Source organism: Zonotrichia albicollis, chromosome 4, assembly GCF_047830755.1.
Source record: "Zonotrichia albicollis isolate bZonAlb1 chromosome 4, bZonAlb1.hap1, whole genome shotgun sequence".
Taxonomy (NCBI): domain Eukaryota; kingdom Metazoa; phylum Chordata; class Aves; order Passeriformes; family Passerellidae; genus Zonotrichia; species Zonotrichia albicollis.
Window position 1 is genome coordinate 27,241,120 of NC_133822.1, and position 20,267 is coordinate 27,261,386.

The 20,267-nt window shown below is 40.2% G+C and overlaps 1 protein-coding gene across 3 annotated transcripts; it reads left to right on the forward strand.

The window, feature by feature from the left end:
• The first annotated feature begins 228 nt into the window (after window positions 1–228).
• On the forward strand, window positions 229–20,260 carry SAMM50 (SAMM50 sorting and assembly machinery component). 3 transcript variants are annotated; one of them, XM_026796813.2, is made up of 15 exons: window positions 230–385; window positions 2,098–2,208; window positions 3,228–3,329; window positions 3,806–3,893; window positions 4,451–4,557; window positions 6,467–6,597; window positions 6,806–6,893; window positions 7,381–7,509; window positions 8,170–8,241; window positions 9,326–9,412; window positions 10,745–10,815; window positions 11,224–11,291; window positions 12,105–12,254; window positions 13,343–13,484; window positions 14,774–20,260. In XM_026796813.2, exons 1-15 carry the CDS (start codon window positions 365–367, stop codon window positions 14,817–14,819), a joined length of 1,413 nt encoding a protein of 470 aa, XP_026652614.2. In that variant the 5' UTR covers window positions 230–364; the 3' UTR covers window positions 14,820–20,260. The 3 variants fall into 3 exon arrangements, with proteins under 3 accessions (XP_074395340.1, XP_026652614.2, XP_005492806.2); XM_005492749.4 differs by having other exon boundaries at window positions 12,108–12,254; XM_074539239.1 differs by lacking the exon at window positions 3,228–3,329 and having other exon boundaries at window positions 229–385.
• Window positions 20,261–20,267: the final 7 nt, after the last annotated feature.

The following is a 20,267-nucleotide window of genomic DNA, read 5'->3' on the forward strand; positions in this document are numbered from 1 at the left end:
GGTTTGGGATTAACCTCCGGGTTTGGAATTAACCCCCCGGGTTTAGGGTGAATTCCCCGGGTTTGGGATTATCCCCCGGGTTTAGGGTGGATTCTCCGGGTTTGGGATTAACTCCCCGGGTTTAGGGTGAATTCCCCGGGTTTAGAAATAACCCCCGGGTTTGGGATTAACCCCCGGGTTTAAAGTGAATTTCCCGGTTTCGGTGACCCCCGGCCGCAGGAAGCGCTCCCCTGGCCCCGCCCCTTCCGCCGTCCCGACCAATGGGCGCCGGGCGGGGCCGCCTGTCATGGCCGCCCCCGCGCTGCGGCCCTGAGCGCCCCGAGTCCTCCGGAGCCGCCGAGGCCGCGCCCACGCCGCCGCCGCCATGGGCACCGTGCACGCCCGGGTGAGCGCCGGGGCGCTGGGGGTCGGCCGGGGCGGGACCTACCGGGGGTGGGACCCGGGCAGCCGCCCCGGGGCCGCCCGAAGGTCGCAGGGCCCCGCGCTCCCCGCCGCGACCTTCGGGCCGGGCACGGCACGGCCGCGGGCGGGAGCGGGGCTGGGGCTGCGAGCGGGGGCCGTGTCCCGCCTCAGCCGCTCCGCGCCTCCGAGCCCGCCGGTTGTGGCACAGTCGGGCCGGGGCAGAGAGAGCAGGTCGGAGCCTGTGCCCGTGCGCGGAGGCGCCTTCCCTTCCCTGCTCAGTTCTCGGGGTTTTCTAGAATCAGGATACTGACGGCTTGGGAGCGACCTCTGTGGTCGTGTGGTGACACGTCCCCGCTGCCATGGGCAGGGACACCTTCCACTGTCTCAGGCTGCTCCAAGCCCCGTCCAACCTGGCCTTCCATGTAAGGAGCAGCCGCAGCTTCTCTGGCCAGCCTGTGCCAGGGCCTCGCCACCCTCCCAAAGGAGATAAATTTCTCATCATTTTCTCCCTATAGAATACCTGGGTCTTTTCCAGGTCTTTCCTGAGGCTTTCCCAAAGCTGACCTACCCAGAGGGTGGGCTGGCAAGAACGAGGCTGGGGAAATGAAAAGAGAATTAAAACGACCAAAACCAAACAAAACCCAAAACCAAGCAGCTGACAAAACACAGTGCAAAGAGAAGTGCCCTCGGTGAGATTTGGAGGCTGGAGCCTTGCGTTGCTTGGAGAGGGCTGAGGGGCTCATGCCTGAAATCATCGTGAATATATGCACAAATCTCCAAATCCATCTACCAGTGCTTAAGGAAGAAACATGGAGGTCTAAGTGGTCAGTTTTAAGGCTGAAGAACAGCTGCAGGGAGCTGCCTCCAATTAAGCCTCTAGAGTATGTAAATACCAGGATTAATGTAATTTCTGTTTCAAGATTTTTTGCTTGCATTCTCTGTTTTGTGTCCATCTGTGGTGTGAGCTGCTAGACAATATTATATGGATACAAAGTGTTTCACACTTGTCTGAAATTTGTGGCAGTAGTAGAAGCTTCTGTCTTCCTTTGACAGGATTTTTGATATGCAAGAGCAGTTTACTATTCAGGAAAGCAGCTATTCTGATAAGTCTTCTTTTAGGACTCTTTCAGGTATAATAAATTAAGCCATGCTGTGTTTCATTAAAGTGTTTGGCTCTGATGGTCAGAACCCGAGGTTCTTAAGCTGTATTTGAAAAGAATAAGGCTAAAAATAAAAGAAATACTGAAATATAAAGGCAAATAAATGCATGCAAAGCAAACTAACATTCTGAGAACACCCTTTTTATTTTATTGTTTGACATTCCTAGTCTTCTGCCTCCTAAAACCCAAACTAGGGAAGTGACAGCATGAGCTTTTAGGGCTTTTTTAAAGAATTTGGAATTCATCTTTTTACACAAGAAGCCTGTCTTAAAACTTAGGACTATTTTTTGGAAGAATGCAGATTATTTTTCAGAAGTCATTCAATGTGGAAGCTATTTAGCTTTCATTAAAAATTTCAGCAAGCAGGTAGGTGTCATGTGTTTGGTAAATTCCTTTCATTTTAGTTCTCTTTTGCTTTTTCCCCTTAGGATTGGATGAGCTCACTGTTGAGAATCATGGGTTTTTCTCATTTACAAAAGGCACCAATCACAAATCTGTGTACCCTGTTAAATGCTGTTTTCTCTTATGCTTTCAGAGTTTGGAGCCTCTTCCAATGGCTGGGCCAGACTTTGGTGCCTTGGGAGAGGAAGCTGAACTGGTTGAAGTTGAACCTGAGAGCAAGCAGGAAATTCTTGAAAACAAAGATGTAAGTCCCTGAGCAACATCGTGAATTTTTTTGAGAGCAGTTTTTTTTAGCAATTGGCAGTAATAGAAGGTTGCTGTTATTTTGCAGTTGTATTATACATAATACATAAAGTCATACAAATATTTCTGGTCAAGTTATTATAATATGCATAGCCTCTTTTACAAACTCTGGTATAGAATTGTTTAGGTTGGAAAAGACCTCTAAGATCACAGAGTCTTAACTGTTAACCCAGCACTAAACCATGTCCCAAGTGCCACATCCACATGGTTTTTAATCTCCCCAGGGGTGGTGACTGCCCTGGGCAGCCTGTTCCAATCCTTGACAACTATTTGAAGCAGATTTTTTTTTGTCGTTTACACCTAAAATTTTAATTCACTGAAAAGATTGGAAAAATAAGGGAAATGCAATCACTGGACTCTGTTTGTACTGGGTATTGTTGAAGGTGCTGTGATTTTTACTGTAAAATTGTCTCAGGTGATTATGTATCAGAATGAAAGTATAAAACCTCATAATGGGAGTGATTTTCAGCTGCATTTCAAACTGCACTGCTTCTGTGGTAGTGATGATTTTAACAGAGTTTAAATATTTGTGGCTTGTACACTTGCTTGATTTTCTTCTTTTAATTCTTTGCTTATGTGTAGCTGATAAAAGAAGTAGCAAATAACTACAACTAACTACATAATTCTGGCTTATGTACTTATTCCTTGTGTGATTTCTGCAGTTGCTTCTTTGTCCAAACAACATTTATAACCACAACCCCAGCAGCTGCAGTCCATCAGTGTTTCTTCTGCTACATCCAGTGTTAGCTTTGGTGTTAGAAATCTCTTTTCTTTCATTTTTGTGTTATGGGAACAATGTCCCAGAATCTCAGAAAGCAGTCATTTCTGATGATGTAGGTTAGCAGGAATTAGCCCTAGGAATCATCAGGGTTTCTCACAATAATTTTTGTGCATTGGTGACCTTGATCCTCATTATTAGATGCAAATCCATACTTGTGTGTAAAGATTTGTTGTGTTTAGGTGGTGGTTCAGCATGTGCACTTCGAAGGACTTGGAAGGACCAAAGATGACATCATCATGTATGAAATCTGTGATGTTTTCAAGGCAAAAAATCTCATTGATGTAAGTGTTGCAGCAAATAACCGACTTGCTGTTTAGAAATTAATTAAAATTTTTTCTCTCTTTTTCCTGCTTTAGGCAACTCCCTTCAGACATGGGGCAACTCTGTCAAGAACAGGGGCCCCCTAAATAAGTTGTAACTACTGGAACCTATTTGAATAACTGTTCTAACTATTAAAGTAATTAGGAAGCAAACTAACAAAAGGCATGAAGGTATTGAGCCAGATGCTCTGGATTTAAATTATTTCTGCAGATGCAAGTGTTAAAGTGGTTGTGTTCTGTTTTGAAGATGCACATGTGTGTCTTTATATAAAAAATCTGTGAATATTTTACAACTTAGCTGCATTTTAACTCAACTAATTTATCCTCATTATTTTTTATTAACCTGAAAGTCTGGTAGGGACTAGATTATCTTGAAAGCCCCTTCCATCCCAAGTATCCTCTGATTATGTGACTGAGCAACTTTTCTCATGCTGTAGGTGATGAGGAAATCACATGAAGCTCGTGAGAAGTTGCTTCGTCTTGGAATCTTTAGACAGGTGGATGTTCTGATTGATACCTGCCAAGGTGTGTATTCCCTCACTTATCCTCACCTTTATTCTCTTATATTCATCACTGTAATATGTATTTCCCTGTGTAATAGGGAAACTGGATATTTTTTGTGTGTGTAATTTAGTCTTGTATACCTTTTTATATATTTTAGAAGAATAGGTGGGTGTGCTATGGATGCAAATGTATCTACATCAGTTATCCCTATGAAGGAAATCTATTTGCATGTGTTTGCATATATGTGTATGTCAATGAGTGAATTTTCAGCACTTACAATGATTACAGTAAGCTTTTCTTAGTCCACAGTTTCAAGGAATATGTGAGGGAAAGCTTGAAAATGTGTCCTGTACTTGTATTGCACATCACATTGACATGAAAAATTATTAAGGCCAGTAATCCTATGATTGAGTCAAATTCTGCACTCACATCCAACATCCTCTTCTCAAGCCATTTCCCTTTGTAGCATGAACTTTTATTATGCCTTAACTCAGTTTTCAAATAATTCAAGTAACCTTCTGTCTGCAATTTTTAAAATATCTCTTTAGAGATAACATGCACCTCATTTATTTCTTTAGGAGATGATGCCCTTCCAAATGGTTTAGATGTGACCTTTGAGGTAACCGAACTGAGAAGGTTAACTGGGAGCTATAACACCATGGTTGGCAACAATGAAGGCAGCATGGTATGGATTATTTCAGATTATTACTAATGCCTTTTGATATTCCTCTTATCTTCAGTTTCAAGCCTAGCTAGGAATTTGGTGATGCAGTCTTGATCCAGCCTTACTAAGACTTTGTCAGGCCTTTGTGCCAGGCTTTCATTCAGCAAAAGCCTATTTTGAGCTGAGGGACAATGCTGTACATTCCAGCTCAGCATGTTAGTTTTTTAATTCTTGAAACTTCTTGAATTATTTCTTGCTACTTTTTAAGATGTTTCATCTACTGGAGAGATTAGCAAGGAATTTGGCATTTTGTTTCTATGAGATATACTTGAAATATTTTTCTTCTAAGTCAAAATGCTTTATATTTGACTTAGAAATTTTTCTTGTTTTTCTCTTTTAGCCTGGTATCAGTTATTCTGGGCTGTAGGTTTTCATGAATTCTACAAACTTTGGAACTTGTTTTCATATGACTCAATTAAGGATGCATCAGATTAAAGTCTTGTATGAACAATATTTGCCAATTGCCCCAGGAAGCACCAGCTGTACTGCTGGTCTGTCTGTGAGTGTGCTTTTACCAGAGGTGCGGCTGTGAGCAGGTTGTGCTTTCGGGTGCTCATCCTGCACCCTTTTTGCCTTCTCACTGCTCAGGGCAGCTGTGCTTGGGGCTGGTGGATAAGCTGGGGCTCATCCTTTTCCTCTTAGGGATATTTTTAACCTGGATATGATCCCACATGACTCAGGTGATGGTGTTTTGCTTGTGCAAGGAGAGTTGGAGCTGGCTGAGTTGAGAGCTGCTTATGCAGCTCCACTGCCAGGAGCCAAGTCCTTGGTGTTGTGGCCTGAAGGAAACCAGCAGGGAATCCTACCCGTTGCTTCCAGTGCTGCTCAGAACTGACTGAAAGCTGCTTGGGTTTCTCTTTTTGTGCTCAGCTTCTTCTTCTGTTTGATTTTAATTTATCACAGAGAAGTAAAACTTGTGAATGCTCTAAAAGCATGACTTGTATACACTGATATTGGCAACCCAGATTACGTTTCCTTAAGAGCTGAATAGATTTATTTATTCTAATCCCATAAATTCAGCTGAAGCTTATACATCTAGTACTTCATACTAAATGCCTTTTCTTTTTTATGGTATAATAACCATCATTACAAAGCTCAGGTTACTGGTTTGCTTCCAACAGCTGTCAGACAAAGGCAGTCAGGATTTGGGAATTTTTTAGTATTCTTTTCTAATAGAACACACAACAATAGTACAGTGGTAGTGTCTGTGTTGGGAGGAAACCTGCTCCATCTTTTCTGTCAGAGGGCCAAGAGCTGGCTGAAGGATGCAAGGAATTTGTGTCAGAATTGGCAAAACTGTTTCAGTAGTTTCTGGAGAATTGTAGAATTGTGTTGTGCCACCAGGTCCAGTTGCAAAAGGATCCTGGTGCTCAAAACAAAACTACAGGGAAGTGGCTCCATAGTGATAATTTTCCCTTGCTTTGGTTCTGATGAACCCTCCCTGACATGGGTTTCTCCTGAGGATCACTGGGACAGTCTGCAGTTGCAGGGCAGCTGCTTGTTGTGCCAAAGATTTGTTCTCCAGGGCTTTGAGACAGGCTTAGAGATTTTGCTGGAAGTAATACCAGTACTGAAATCTCAGTGAGAGTGCAGATTAAGTAAGCAGCTACTAAACAGCAATAAAAGTTGGATGTTTGATTGTAATATGCACTTTTGGCTTTTGCTGCCAGAGCAGAGAGAAAATTAACAGAAAAAAACCACATTCAGTTATGTGTATTTTTAAATATCTTAATTCCTGATTCTCATGATGTCCCTGTCTTCAGCATTTGATTTAGATGCAAGGCAGCATACAATATAAAATGTTATGGTGTGGGGATGTTTTTGTTTGTTTGTCTAGTGTTTTGGGGTTTTTTTAATTTATTTTCTGTAGGTACTTGGGCTGAAGTTCCCAAATCTCCTTGGACGTGCAGAAAAGGTGACCTTCCAGTTCTCCTATGGAACAAAAGAGACTTCATATGGCCTGTCCTTCTTCAAACCACGGCCTGGAAACTTTGAAAAAAAGTAGGGGATGTGGTTTTTGCTACTTCTTTTTTTTAGTGAATGAATATAAAGCAATTAAAAGATCTTTCCTTGAATAAGAATTACATTTATTCTTTTCTGAGGGTCTGGTAATGATGTAGCAGAGCTGGTTTCTTAAATTTTTGTAATTATTGAGAGCTGTACCTTATATAGTTTCCCTTTCAAACCTGCCAGTAATGTTGTGTTTCAGTTTTTCAGCTAATGTATACAAAGTAACTGGACAGTTCCCTTGGAGCTCTCTTCGAGAAACAGACAGAGGAATATCAACAGAATATAATGTGAGTGTAGCACAAATGCAACACATGCTTCATTTAGATTTCAGTTGGGCTCTTGAAATACTTGTTTTACTTTTTGAATAATTGAATCATACATGCACAGGGCTGACTTGTCTTTATTTGAAAGAGGTCAGTGATTTGAAAAGAACAGAGGTCATGCATCTTGGATTTTTTGTTACAATTCATTCTCATTTTGGCCATATAAAAATGCCAGTATGTTTTTCTTCAATTTTTTTAAATTATCATTTCAGAAAGGTAGCTGACTGCCTAGTTTACTGTATCAGCCCAATTCAATGTATTTTTCATTTGGAATGGATTCATTAGTGTGCATCTAACTCTCTTTGCTGGAGCAGAATTAGCATAACTCTGAAATGGAAAAGGGTTTCTCTGTTTCAAGAAGTTTGGGAAGAATTTTAGACTCAAATATAAAAAATATTTATTTTAATTTTGTAACAATTGTTTTAATGACTTTCTCAATCCTTTATTGTAGTTTCCCATCTGGAAGACCAATCACACAGTGAAGTGGGAAGTTGTGTGGAGAGAGCTTGGCTGCCTTGCTAGAACAGCATCCTTTTCTGTTCGAGAGGAAAGTGGGCACTCTCTAAAATCTTCTCTCTCTGTAAGGCTTTTTCATTATAATATTTTAAAAACACATAACTTTGAGTCATCTCATACTTAGGAGTGATACCAAAGGAGCTTTTTGTCTTTGGAGGGAGTGTGTTTTCCTTCAGACATCTTTTGCTGTGTCCGGTCATTGGCATGGAGAATCCAGGAGGCCCAAAGGGAAAACAGGGAATTGAGACAATTATAGTTGACTGTTAGGCTTTGGCTTGTTCTCCCTCTGTCTCACCTGCCATCTCTTTTTGCAGAATTGCTTTGTTTTGTAGCAGACAGGAAGAGTAAATTTCCTCATCCTCAGCCTTTTGTAAACATTCTCCCTGATGCCAGCTTCTGGTCACTTGCCATCTTTCACTTACAGCTTACACACTTTAGGAGATAAACTCTTTGCAGATTGGTGGGTTGCAGTTGGGCTGGTGCTCTGTTTCTGGTGTGTGCCATGGCAGAAAATACAAATGTATGCATTTCATGTGGCCTGTAAATGTCAAACAAAGCCAGTCTATGGGGATATTGTTCCCAAATCCATGTAGCTGTACTAATCTTAGCTGGAGCTGTGCTTGTCTTCCACTCTTTGCACAGTTTTGGAAGGAAAATAATGGTGTTGCTCTGAGGCATTCAACAGATATGAGAACCTAACCCCAATTTTTTTTCTTCTTTTCAGCATGCCATGGTAATTGATTCCCGGAACTCCACAATCTTGCCAAAACGAGGTGCTTTGCTGAAAATTAATCAGGTAGCTTTAAATCACTTGTGCTATTATTGGGGTTTATATGTGTGTTCAAATAAGTCCTCATTTATCTAATTGATGTTCACGTTCAAAAGTCTAAAGTTAGAAATTAATCTAAAATTGACTAGGGGACAATGCAGACTACTAATTACCTTTTCTGTTTACCCAGTGTGCCTTTTAAAATCATGAAACTATTTTTATGGTGGAAAATTTTCATTTGTATGCCATTAGTCAAAGAGCACAGCCTCTCCATCAGCCTTAAATTATTTATTAGCTGAGAGACACTACCCCTGACAGTATTTGCACTACACTTTCAGTGGGTTATAATTAGCCCTTCTTTTTTTTAACATTGTCATGCACAGACTGCCAGGCTGCAGTCCTGTTGCTCCTTACATAATTTCTAAGTCTGAGAGTTAAAAATGAAAGTCTGGGTAAAAATAACTTTTCAAGGCATATGCATGTAACATTTTGGCTGAGAAAATGCTTTTCCCTCTTGTTACAGTCAGAGCCTTTCTAAAAGTAGGTTTTTCTGCTGTGTGGGTAATACTTCAGAAACATTAATTTCTCTAGTGCTTTAGAGGCAGATTTGAAATGCCGCTGGAAATAGAAGTAAGCTGCACTGGACTGTTGGGAGTAAGAAAATTGGTTGTAATTCAGGGTTTAGGTACTGTGTAATTTGTTAGATTCTGCCTCTTAACACTGAGTTAGTTCAGTCACTTCATGAGAGCATGAACATAACAAATTGTGTCATGCCCTTCTTCAGCAGATGAAATCTTCTCAGATCTAGGAAAATACAATCTTGATTTTGGATGCTGCATTTTCCAGCTCCATTCTATCTTGCCTTCATTTACAAAATAGCTTGGAAAGCAATAGTTTGGTTTAATATTTGGAACAGAAAAAAATGCAGCTCATTTTTCTGAGGCTCAGAGGTTCATGCATGGCTCAGTCCAAAAATCAGCTGCCTCACCATGCCAGTGCTTCTGTATTTCTTGTAAAGAAAAATACTGCCTGTGCTGATGCAGACATGCTGGGCTTTTAGAGGAAAGAAACATATATCTGTTGCAACTTCCATAAATTTATGTCTTTGCAGGAGTTGGCTGGCTATACAGGTGGAGATGTGAGCTTTCTGAAAGAGGACTTTGAATTTCAGTTGAATAAGCAACTTCTCTGGGATTCGGTAAACTTTTTAAAGATATTAGAGTAATTGACCTGAGGTTTTTCTGGAGCTATTAAACTTATGTCTTATGATTATTTTCTAATATGGATTAGGAAAAAGATTGTGAAAAATGGCTGGAGTAGATAACTTGATTCTGTTTTCTGGAAAATGGACTATCTGTATTTTTAACTTTATGTTCCTGCTCTGCACAATCACTTGAAAAGTGGGAATTTTGGAGAGAACTTGTTTCACAGTTAACCTTAAGAATGTTTTTCCTTCCAGAAGTGATGTTGGTCGTGTCTGTTCTTTGTGGTCTTCCTTAGAAGGGATTTTTCAAAAATCTTGGAAGTTTTTGAAAAACTTAGAAATTTTAAACCTTCATGAATATTCTGTATAATCTTGGTTTAATTTCCTTTTTAATTGAAATGTTGAATATATAACTGTTCATCTTGGTATCATAGCATGTAATTGTTTCTTGTGTATAAGATTATTGGGAAAAAATTGGAAGGCTGATTTCAACAGCATTGATTTAGAATTAGGTGGAAGTAGGATTTTGAGTTGAAATGCTGAAAAACTGTAATAAGAATTTCAACATATCCCAGGAATATTTCTAACTGAATTTAGAAAGAAGTTTTTTATCACATGGAGATAGAGCAGTAAATTCTTCTCAGAGCTGAATGGGGAATTAAACAGCAACTTCCATCATGAAGATTTAAAAGTCAGGGTTTACAATAATTTCTATCCCAAAGGTGCTGACAATAGATGTCACTGTTTATCAGTGACACCTAGCACACAGGCAGCAAGGAACTTATTAAATCTGTTTATTTCAGTGACTTGAATTGCAATAATTACTTTTTATAGATAAAGAATAACTCTAGTTTATTTGATGTCAGTATAGTGATTCGCAGAAGGTAGTTTGATGTATTTATAAGGGTAATTTACAGACAAGTTATAATTGTACATTTTTGGCAGCTGCTTGTTGGACTCAGTCTCCTGTGAGTTTCAAATTGCCAGGAATAATTGATGGCAGCAGTGTTGTCTTAATTCAGGACATGAAAATTCTCAAGACAAGAGGTTGACCATGAGGTTCTCAAGACAATGAGGTTGAGTGCTCCCTTAAGCTGTTGTGGAAGTAGCATTTGGTTCAATTGTGCTATATTAACATTTTCAAGGCACAGCACTGCATAAAAGAAAGAGGGCAGCAGCCATCAAGAATTTCTTGAAAATCCTGTTGCAAATCTGACATACAGGCTGTGATGTCCAAAGGATGTGAGCAGCTGTAACTCTGGGAGACTGATGGGAGCTCTGCCTGAGGAACAGGTACTAATAAGCAACTTGTTTTTCTCTCCAAAGGTTGTTTCAGCCTCATTATGGGGTGGAATGCTGGTACCTATTGGAGACAAGCCATCCAGTATAGCTGACAGGCAAGTTTTTTAAATGTTTGCGGTTTTTTTCCAGTTGACAGAGGTATTGTATATAGAAAACTCTGCACAAGAGAAAAACAGTAGTAGTTTTGAGGAGAATAAAATGTTTGCAGTTATCTGTAATTGCATGTTCCTACTCAAGCCATTTTCATATTGGGCTGGTAAAAATTTATAAATGGCTGTGTAGTAGCTCTGCCTGCCCATATTTCTGGTTGCAAAATGGTATTTACCACCTGCAAAATTCTGTAACAAGCATAGGTTTATTCAGACACAAAGCCAGATTTTGACTCAGTTCACTCTGTAGTAAATTTTGCCTTCTGATGCTGGTGTTTAAAGATCACATTACTAAACCTGTTGCAAAGTCACCTTTAAGTGAAGCATTAAAGTAAATTTATCTCTATTCACTAGGTTTTACCTTGGTGGACCAACAAGTGTGCGTGGATTCAGTATGTACAGCATTGGACCCCAGAGTGAAGGTCTGACACTTTTAAATCCCCCTCCTCTGACAATACTGTAAATATTAGTGTGTCACAGACAATCCTTAAACATTGTATAGCCTGAAAATAATTACACTCATTCTCTATTTCTGAGAAGTGTTATGGCTCTGATATGTTGTTTACAGATCAGTTCACAATGGGATAAAGCCAGGTAGTTCTTAGTTGAGCTGTCATTAATTACTAATTTTATCAACCATGTGTGTGTTCAAACTTGCACACTTCCAGTGTGTCATTTTAATTAGTAAGCGACCTTCAAGCTGGAAAAGTTCCCAAAACATGGTTATAGGAACAGTTTGTTTGATATAGCCTATGTTCAGGTAGCTTAGGGGGAAAGATAATCTGCTCAGCAGAGGTGTTTGGAGGGCCAGGAGCTTCCTCAGTTCTATTCCTTACTCTGCTGTTATCAGTGGATTCAATATCCAGTCTGTTTTGAAATTAATAGTTCAGTTGTATCAATTGCCCATTTTTATTATGAAGTATTGCAAAGGTGGCCAGGACGTAATTCTGATGAACTGTCATGCCTCAGGCTGTTCTGGTGAGGGAAGGAAGAAATATGTACTTCCCTTGGAATGTTTAAAGAAATGTGGAAGTTCTAATTTTTCAAACTAATAGTGGTGAGTTTGCAATGAGTTGGAAGCAACTGGGAAGAGTTGTAAAGGGTAGAAGTGGAATATAAACTCATGGAATGTAAAACAACTTACGGATGTGTTTTTGTACCTTTAACAAGTGATTCTTTTAATATGTTCCACAGTAAATTGAAATTAAAATGTTTCTTTCAACATTTTGCCCAAGCAGGCGATTATTTGGGAGGAGAAGCCTACTGGGCTGGAGGGTTGCATCTCTACACCCCTCTGCCTTTCCGGCCTGGCCGTGGAGGGTTTGGAGACCTTTTCCGAACACATTTCTTCCTTAATGCTGGAAATCTCTGCAATCTCAACTATGGTAAGACTCAACACAATAAAAACCCCCTCTTCTCTTCATATAAGAGCAAAAAGGAGAGTTCTGTGTCTGTTCACTCAGAGGCACTTTGTTTACTGCATATATTTTGGTGTTTGTCAAAAACCTGCTGCTTTTAACTTATATATTTGACAGACTGCCAGTAGTTTATTTAGCTCTCTCCATAATTTCCAGCACAACTTGTAGGAAAGAGAGCCAGGAGGGTAATGGTAGGGTCTATGAACAGGTGACGTTTGCAGACCAGTGTGTAACTAACACTTGCTATGTTACACCATTCTGAAGGGAGAATGGAAGATGATGTTTTAGTGGGGTTTTGGTGTTTACTGGGATGAAAGAAAAGAAAAAGTGGTGGCATTAGATGAGGGTGTGGTAGCTGTGGGACTCTTTTTTCCTCCCATCCCTAACTCTACTCAGGATACATTTCAGTGTATTAATGTATGACTTTTCAATATGATTCCAGTCAGTTTTAGAATATAGTGATATTTGATGTCTGCCTCACTTGATGTAAGGTGACATCCGTACAGGAGGGAGATAATTCAATCAACTTAAAAATAGTAGAGATCCACTAAATCATAGAATAGAGTCCCAGAATGGTTTGGGTTGAAAGGGACCTTAAAGCTCATCTTGTTCTCCTGCCTGCCATGGGCAGGGACACCTTCCACTATCCCAGGTTCCTGCAAGCCACATCCAGCCAGGCCTTGCACACTTCCAGAGATGGGGCAGCCGCAGCTTCTCTGGGCAACCTGTGCAGAGCCTCAGCACCCTCACAGGGAACAATTTCTGTCTCATATCCAATCTAACCCTCCTCTCTGTCAGTGTGAAGCCATTCCCCCTTATTCTGTCACTCCAGGCTCTTGTCACTTGGTCTCTCTATTTTTCCTGTGGGCTCCCTTCAGGTACTGGAAGAGAGCAGTAAAGACATTGAAGTCTTTAATACTCATTTCCTCCTTCTTGCTAGTAGATGCCCTATAGTGGGACATGGAGAGCAGCCAACAATCCAGCTGAAATCACAGTATTTTTATTCTAGTTGTGCTCTCTTGCCCTGCTGCTCATCTGTTGGTGTTTGACTGCAGGTGACGGTCCCAGGGCGCACCTGCAGAGGCTGGCAGAGTGCATCCGCTGGTCCTACGGCTTGGGAATAGTGCTGCGCCTGGGAAACATCGCCAGGCTCGAGCTCAACTACTGCTTCCCCATGGGAGTACAGCCTGGAGACAGGTTGGTTTGCTACACCAGCTTCTGCAGAGGCTCCTGCACTCCTGACTTGTGGGTTTGTTTAGTCCATACCAACAGAGACATCTTGCTGCTTTCCCAGCCTGTTTTATTCACCTTGGTTGCACAGTTGGGTGAAGACTTCGCTCTCCAAGTGCCACAGCTGTTGATATGTGCAAATAGCTGTGCAGCAGCTTCATTTCTTGTGGGGAAATGATCACTCAAACAGCTTGTGGGGTGTTCTTATGCCTTCTAAACCCAAATGATTGGATAAATACCTCGTTTGCTGTCTTTAATAAATACCTAGTTTAACGTCTTTGCTTGAAAAATGAAAACAAGTTTATTTATAAAGAGGAAAGAAGAACAAATTCATTTGTTAGCAACCAGTCTCCTATCACAAAAGTTTCATACCATCTTGGTGTTTTCTCATGGGTTGCTCCTCTGAGCACTGACTCTTTCTTCACAAAGCAGCCAACTGACTCCAGTTCCCTTCTCAACCAGCCACCCCACTCTTTTATAGCACTCTTCTCATTGGTTACAGCTGTGGCCTGTTAAAGTCAGGCCTGTTCCTAATCTTTAATAATTAACCCAGCTTCAACTCCTTAGGGGTGAAATTACTTTCCACTCTGTAGGGGGATAGAATATAAGTAAATAAAGTTAATATAGAAAGTAATCTTACCCCCTAAAGAGTTGCAGTGAGGTAATTATTAAAGATTAGGAGCAGGCTTGATTTTAACAGGCCCCACCTGCAGCCAATCAGAAAAGTGTTATAAAAGAATGGATTGGTTGGTTGAGGGGAACTGGAGTTAGTTGGCTGTTGTGAGGACAAGGAAGAGTCAGTGCCTAGAGGAGCTGCCTACAAGAAACATCAAGGAGGTGTGAAACTCTAGCAATATGGAACCCTTGCAATATAATGATAATAGAACTCTTGCAATAAATGACAACACTACTCTATCTTTATTTTATTTTCTTATATTCTATCCCCCTACATTATAATATGCAATAAAAAGCTTCAGGAGGCCTGTTCTTGTTTGTGAATATTATGTGAGATAACCAATCTTTCATACAGGAGGATTGTTTCTGTGGGCAATGTGAATGTATAATAGCAATTTCAAAATTATGGGCTTTATTGGGAAATGTAAATGCTCTACGTGGATGTTAGAGTGTCAAAACATTTATTTTAAAAAAACTATTGTCAGTTAAAACCTTTGGAATTTGGGGATCGGAAGTATTGATTTTCATTTCATTAGTAATTTATGGATCACTTACATTGTTTATTGTTTGTTTCTTTTCAGGATATGTGATGGTGTTCAGTTTGGAGCAGGAATAAGATTTCTATAACACAGAAATATTTTACATCACGGAATGAAATTGTAATTTGGAGATGAAATCAAGACTATAACATAATTCAAAATGGTCCTTTTTCCTTGAAATGCAGATATATAGCTGAGTGATTTACCTCTTGGACTCCACAAGAAACTACATTAAATAATTATGCTCTAAAGGTTCATTGTACCTCTGATTCTTACCAAAGATGGGAGAGTGTTTGTAGGAGTCTATCTTACAGCTTTTAGTTGTTGGTTTTTACTTGAAGTATTAGAGTTGTGTCAGATATTGGTTCTTGGATGTGGTTCATATCATTAGAGTTCTGTTGGTCTGCACAGCCTTCCCTCCTCCAACCACAAGTCCTTGAAAAAGCTGTTACACGTCAGAAATTATACCATTTTAATGGTTCTAAATGAATCAAAATGTTCTGATTTGAATATATTTCAGTTGTAAATTACCTCTTTAAATTTCTAAAATCTGAATTGCATACTGTAAAAATTCAAGTCATCTGTTTAGCATAGTAAATACTAAAATTATAATTTTGAAAGGTTCAGGGCTCTGAACTTTGAGTGTTTTAATGGTCTCAGCAAAGCTGTTGATTTATGTTTTGCAAAAGCAGCTTTTCATAGCAGTTGCAAAAAGTGACTCCAGACATACAAACATGTGGAACTGCCTGGTTTCTCTGTCTTTCTCCTGACTTGTTGAGATGCTAATCTCATCTCCAAGTCACCTCTGACTTTATCACTTGGGATATAATTCAGTTGATAAGAATGGACTTATTCACTACTTTGGTCCTAACATCTTTGGAGGTAGTTGCATACTGATTTTTTTTATGAGCATCAACCCTGTGTGGTCATGCTGAGAGAATATGAACTTGGAGTGCCCTTTCCCTGCATCACTTTTTGTTGTTGTTAAGTGTTATCAGGTTAAAATCACAATACAAAGAAGATTCTGGGGGAGCAGTACAGAAATACATGAGCTGTTAAACTCCTGATGTTTTTTGTGCTCAGCTACAGACAGCTTTGCATATGCTGGCGCTCTCCTTGACTTTGCTGAATATGTCAGGACTGCCATGAAAGCTCATTCCCAATCAAGTCAGCACTCAAATGCTACCATTTAAAAGTGAACATGGTTTTATACATTGGTTTAGCATTGGTATGTATTGCTGTGGGTGAAATACACTAACTAAAACTGGTTTAGTTGATAATTCTCTAAAATATGAAGGCTACAAACTGGACTGTCTGGATTTGCAGAGCTCTGCTTGATTAAACATCTTTCCCCTCTTATAAAGCACTAGGCTTACAGATATTGAAAATGATGTGAATGACAGAAGTCAGCTGTTTCAAATAGCAAAATTTGATATAAAAAAACTTTTTCAGTGTGTTTATCTAACAGATACTGGAGCAAGTATGTTTTTAACATAGCATTTTTGATGATTCTTTTGTTGTTATGAGATAAAATATGAAACTATGTCAAAAATGTCAGCAAATGTCAATAGTTTTTTCCAGCACTATCGACATTTTGACATATAAAAGTCTTTTTAATGTGAATGTTTAGATACTGAAATACTCCTAGGGTTTTCTCGTAGTAGTTCAAAGTTAGCTGCATTCTGCTGCCTTGAGAGCTCTATTTTGTGCACACTGTGTTTACTCAAGGCTGCTCAAGTGCCATCCTCTATCATGACACAAGACCCTAAGCTCAGCTGGCTGTTTGAGAGGGCTCAGCAGTGTTCTGAGTTGAGCAGGCCTAGGGAGAGCCCCAAACTCAGTGTGCTCACCACACACCAGCCTGGCCACAATGAAGCTTTGAGAGACTCTCTGAGCATCAAGGGAGGAATGGAAGAAACTGCTGAAGGCTGAAGAGAACTTTTGGGCACATCTTCTCACTGTGCCACTTGGCAGAGAATTGTCCAGTAGGATAACAAGGGCAAAATCATGTTCCATGAGGCTCCGCCTGCATCACTGTTTTCCTACTGGCATTGCACTAGGTTGAAAAGTAACATTTTCTTATGGCATAGCACAAGTGCACAAAAGCTATCCAGTACAGAAAGTATGTCTGAATTTCTCTGAAAGAAGCATCTGTATGTGGTTGCTTCTATGGAATACTGTATGATTAATATATTTCCATTTAAATTTTGCTGCAGAGGCCCAGATACTTTAAGTGGATAAGGTAGATATCAGAATTCCAGTAAAAGCTGCCATAGTATTCATTGGGAGAGCTTTGGGCAAATCTGAATCCTTGTTCTTCGTGGTTGTGTTTCTGGCCAGAGTTGAAAGGATAAACGGAGTAAGGCCTGCAGTCAGAGCTGTGTCCATTTAAACAAGCACCAAGCTTCTGAATCATTTTTGGATATCAGTTTACCTGTGGAGTAGTGAAGATGCTCTTGCTTTTCAGGCATGCCCCTGTTAGGGACACCAAGGTGATAAGGAGTGTCCCAAGACAGCACACCTGGAATGTGCTTGTGGTCTCCTGATTTCATGTGAGCAGTGCTGAGGCTGTAGGTCCCACCGGGCTGGCAGAGTCCCTTCAGCTGTGGTCTTACTTCACGGCTTGCAGCCCTTTCTGGGGGCTGAGGGAGGCATGGGGAGGAGAAGATTGTTTTGGGACAAGGTTTCGAGGGTCTCAGTGATGTGTCAGGGCACCCACGAGCCTGGGAGAAGATGGCTGTAGCATGTCAGAAGTATGGCAAATATTTTCATCACCACTTCTAGGACTATGGGTGGTTTCTAGCTTATATAAAAAAGCTGAAATTGCTCTTTATATTTGGAAGATCTGGTGTTCTCGGGTGCTGTTAATGAGTAAGTTTCTAGAGGGCTTACGTGAGGGTTGAAGAGGAAACTGGGAGGTTGTGAGAAGGTAAGGGGCAGGTTTGCTGCCATATTAAGGCCATAAATGTATTTGATTTGAAGATATAAGCTTTAAAAATAAATTCCAATGCTGACCTCAATAATGCAGAAGTGTGCTTCAACATAAGTGCCTTTGCTGTCACTCTGTGCCTTTTTACACACAGATCTGGCTTCCAGTCTTTGCAGAGGGGTAGCAACTAAGGTTTAGGACTTTATCTTTGCAAAATACCTGCTGGTTTTGTCAGGTATTTGTGTAGAAACAACTGTTCCTGTTGTGCCCTTTGAGGGAAGTCCCAAGACTTTCCCATGTGTGATCAAACATGGAAAAGTGAGGGGAGGTCACGTTGGCTCTCCCTTCTCGGGGCTGGGTGAGCACTCACATGAAAAGGTGTGAATTTTTACTGTGGTGTTACAGGGAAAGAAAACCCCATGAGTGCTTTGTGGGACTATTAAGGAGTTGGTCAAATATCTTGAAGATTATCCAAAATTTTGTATGGGAGAGCATAAGAATCCCAAAATTAAGGAATTTGAGCATACACTACTGTTTGTTCTGCTATTCTTGTCTTGTTTTCAAGAGGGCTGGAACTTGCAGCCACAGCTTCAGTAGGAATCTTTTCCAGGAGAATTTTTGCACAGCTTCTCAACTGTAGCAAACTTGTTGCGATATAGTGGACGTGTGTTTTGTGAGAGCAGTGCTAAATTGCTGTTAGCAGCTGCAATGCTCTTGGATGGTGTTACTGTAATTGGGATGCAACGCTGTGCTGAGCGTATCCTGTGCTTTCTTCTCTTGCTAAGCAAAGAACGCAACCCAGAGCCAACATCTGCATGGGATAAATGGCCTTTGTACAAGCTTTTCAGTGAAACAGAATTCATAATAGAAGGCACTCTGAAACAAATCAGTGGCATCAGTTAGGTGGTACATTCCTGCCTCAGTATTTAATAAATAACATTATAAACCCTGCCCCCCACTCCCCCAGCCCAGAAAAAGCCCAAACAACAAACCAAACCCAAACACCAGCAGTCACACCCCCAACACAATTCATTTATCTGGCAGACCAGGAGGAAAAATTAACCGTGTCTTGTGTCTTTAAAGTTTATATCCAAAGTCAATACAAGTGGTGTTAGAATAGAACATGACCAATGATTTGCTGGTTTAAGAAGTGGCTGGGTTTGCCTTGCTTCAATATCTGATGAAGAGAGACCATATATTCAATGTCACTGTTATTTTGTGATATATCTAATAACAGTAACCTCAGGTGGTCTAAAATTTTGAAAGCAGTATGAAGTGCTATGAGGTTAAAATAAAGGAAGCAACACCTGTATCAAAAAGGTGAGCAATGTTAAAATGAGCAGATGTGGATCCAGACTTTTAAATGTTCAGCTAAATATTAAAGTAGCAGTTGAGTGATGAAAATGAAAACAGATTTTAAACACGGCTTAGTTTTTTAATGTAATTCTCTCAAATTACATGTTTATGATCTGGCAATTTTTAAAATGAGAATACACTCATTATTGGAATATTGAATATATTCTTATAGAAATACATAGGAATCTCATCCCTAATAAGAGGAAGGTACCAGAGAGAATTTTCTGGCTGCAGAGGGCTGATATTTCATTCATTATGGCGAGTTTAAACCACGTAGCTGGGCTTGCTCTGAGCTGCAGGCCACTGACCTGACGCAGCAGCAGCTGTGTCCCTGTTAGTGGCCATTAGCCAGTTAAATCACTGCACACTAACACTGATCAAAGCAGTCGTGGAAGCTCTCCATTTCCTGCTTGGAAGAGCCCTATTTGTTTGATGAGTCTTTAAAAGGCTCCAGGTCTTGTTTTAGTGTCTCTGAAGTGTGATTTGACTTTTTGTTGCCATGGGCTCTCCTGTCTCAAAAACTCCACCTCCTTTTTTCTTTGCAATAGGCTGAATGCTTTTTCTACTTAGCTATAGATTGAAGCATTTTATAAATAGATAGGACATCAAAGTCAGAGGTGAATGGGTCTATCTGTGTGGCTTTATTTCAATTATTAAAAGACACTTTCTTTTAAGTGGTTACATCTTGAGTGCTGCACTGGAGTCTGTGAAGTTTTATTTACCATTTGTTCTATGTGTGTAAATTAACCAGCTTGCTTTCTTGCTCAAAGTTTGTACTAGTACATTTTCTGATTGTAATTTCATTTTAAAAAATCTGGTATGAGAACTGATTGGGCTCTTTTCCCCCAGAGATTGGATAAAATGCTTTTTCCACACTGCCTTAATGCTAAGTGTAATCTAAGATTTCAGTAGGCATTTTATGAAATGAAAATATCCACTCTACTAGTCCTGTTAGAGATTAACATTAATGTGTGGGTTTTGTATGAATTCAGGTTATTGATGAACTGAAAATGGAGCTTGGACTTGTAAAAGGTCTCATGTGGCTTATGCTGGAGAATGCAGTTGACATCCTTGCTAATTACTTAGTTTTGCAAAGTGGTTTTGTGACTGGTATTGATGCCATCCCTGGTTAATTCTCATTCGCAGTCTAAAAGCCTCTGCTACAGGCAATGCACTGTTGTTGCAGGAAATGAAATTTATTTATTGTTCCAAAGGAGAGTTTCAATAAAGTTCACAGAAGTATGCACTGCC

Coding starts and splice junctions, on each gene's coding strand:
- SAMM50 (XM_026796813.2), top strand. CDS start 365: ATGGGCACCGTGCACGCCCGG. Junction 9,413..10,744: donor AGCAACTTCTCTGGGATTCG/GTAAACTTTTTA, acceptor TTCTCTCCAAAG/GTTGTTTCAGCCTCATTATG. Junction 11,292..12,104: donor CATTGGACCCCAGAGTGAAG/GTCTGACACTTT, acceptor ATTTTGCCCAAG/CAGGCGATTATTTGGGAGGA.